The sequence below is a fragment of the Andrographis paniculata genome, unplaced genomic scaffold (assembly GCF_009805555.1).
Source record: "Andrographis paniculata isolate CXL003 unplaced genomic scaffold, ASM980555v1 Contig5END, whole genome shotgun sequence".
Lineage (NCBI taxonomy): Eukaryota > Viridiplantae > Streptophyta > Magnoliopsida > Lamiales > Acanthaceae > Andrographis > Andrographis paniculata.
The window spans coordinates 2505406-2506776 of NW_026137595.1; the positions used below are offsets into that span (position 1 = coordinate 2505406).

The 1371-nt window shown below is 37.9% G+C and overlaps 1 protein-coding gene across 1 annotated transcript; it reads left to right on the forward strand.

Annotated features, from left to right (window-relative positions):
* The first annotated feature begins 230 nt into the window (after nucleotides 1–230).
* LOC127259116 (cyclin-dependent protein kinase inhibitor SMR13-like) lies at nucleotides 231–569 on the forward strand. Its single transcript, XM_051286263.1, has one exon. It carries the CDS (start codon nucleotides 231–233, stop codon nucleotides 567–569), a length of 339 nt encoding a protein of 112 aa, XP_051142220.1.
* Nucleotides 570–1371: the final 802 nt, after the last annotated feature.

Genomic DNA, 1371 nt, shown 5'->3' on the forward strand with positions numbered 1-1371 from the left:
TCAAGATGTTTGTTAGTGGGGTTTGATTGATAAAAAAGTGATGTCTTCCTACATATGTAATGGAAGTTCTTTTTCCACACTTTATTCATAGCCCTTTCGAATTCGATTCAGCCTTAGTTTGCTTCCATTAGTAAAGATTTCGGTTATACATCAGATCATCAGTTGGCCTAAGAAAAAAAAAAAAAAAAAAAAAAATCGAGCGTTCTACCATTTGAGCTATAGTTTCGGCAATGGGTCCATCGAGCGTCAAAAGAGCAATGAACACAAAAAGATCGCCTTCAAGGAGAAGAAGGAGAAGAACGAGAAGAAGAAGCCCTCGGAATGTCCCAACCACGACGAATAATCAAGACAACTCATTGCTCGTTTCCTCGGCCGGACCCTCGTCCGATGTAGAATGTTCCACGCCGAAAGGCGAGAGGTTCCAAATACCCGAGGCCGCGACATGCCCTCCGGCGCCTAAGAAAAGTCGAGCCATTGAGGGTTCTTTGAAGAGAACTTCCATGGCTTTCTATACCTCTCCGGATATCGAACTCTTCTTTCGCTTAGCTTTTCGTCGAATTCCGTCGTGATGAAGTATTCGCTATGGTTGGATTAATGCTTAGCTTGTTGCTTTGATCTTGGTTGGTGATTTTAAAGAGTGTGTGGTCGTGTGAGAATTCAGGTTTTATCTTGAGAATGTTGTGTTGTTAGGGTTTGGGAATAGGCAGTCATCAGTTTGTACTAATTTTAGCAGCCAGCTGTTCAGTTCACTTGTGTGCAATTATTGAGTCCAATTTGATCTTCAATCACAACCCTCGTTTCCTTTTTCTATTTAAATTCTTATGTGCAGAAGATGTTTGTGGGATCACAATGATCATACATTATACACAGCTACAGTAAAATTCAGTCATCAATGGCAGCACTCAGGATCAAGAAAGGGCCCCTCCCTCCATCCTCAGTGCAATCAAGAATATTTCAAAAAAAAAAAGAATATTTCAAAAATAATTCCCATAAAAAAAAAAAAAAAATTCAAATTAAAATTGCTATAAATTCCTATTAGTTTGTCTAGCCACACATAGCTTACTTTTAATAGCTTATTTTGCTGACATAGTTTGCAGGTTATTACGTGAGATTTATTAAAACTATACTGAACAACGGTTGTTAGATCAAACTTTGCGATACCTTAACTTACATGATTGGCGTGATTTGCAGGTCTATTGTATGTAAATCGAAAAATATTTCAATATACATTCGAAAAATAGCATTTGCGAGTTACGGTATTGAAGCAAAAGGGTCCAAGTACAACACCCATACTCTATTTCTTGGGGTGCCCTCTCGAGTGTTCGTCAGAATTACTGTTAGTGTTTTCTTTAAAAAAAAAATTATTATTTA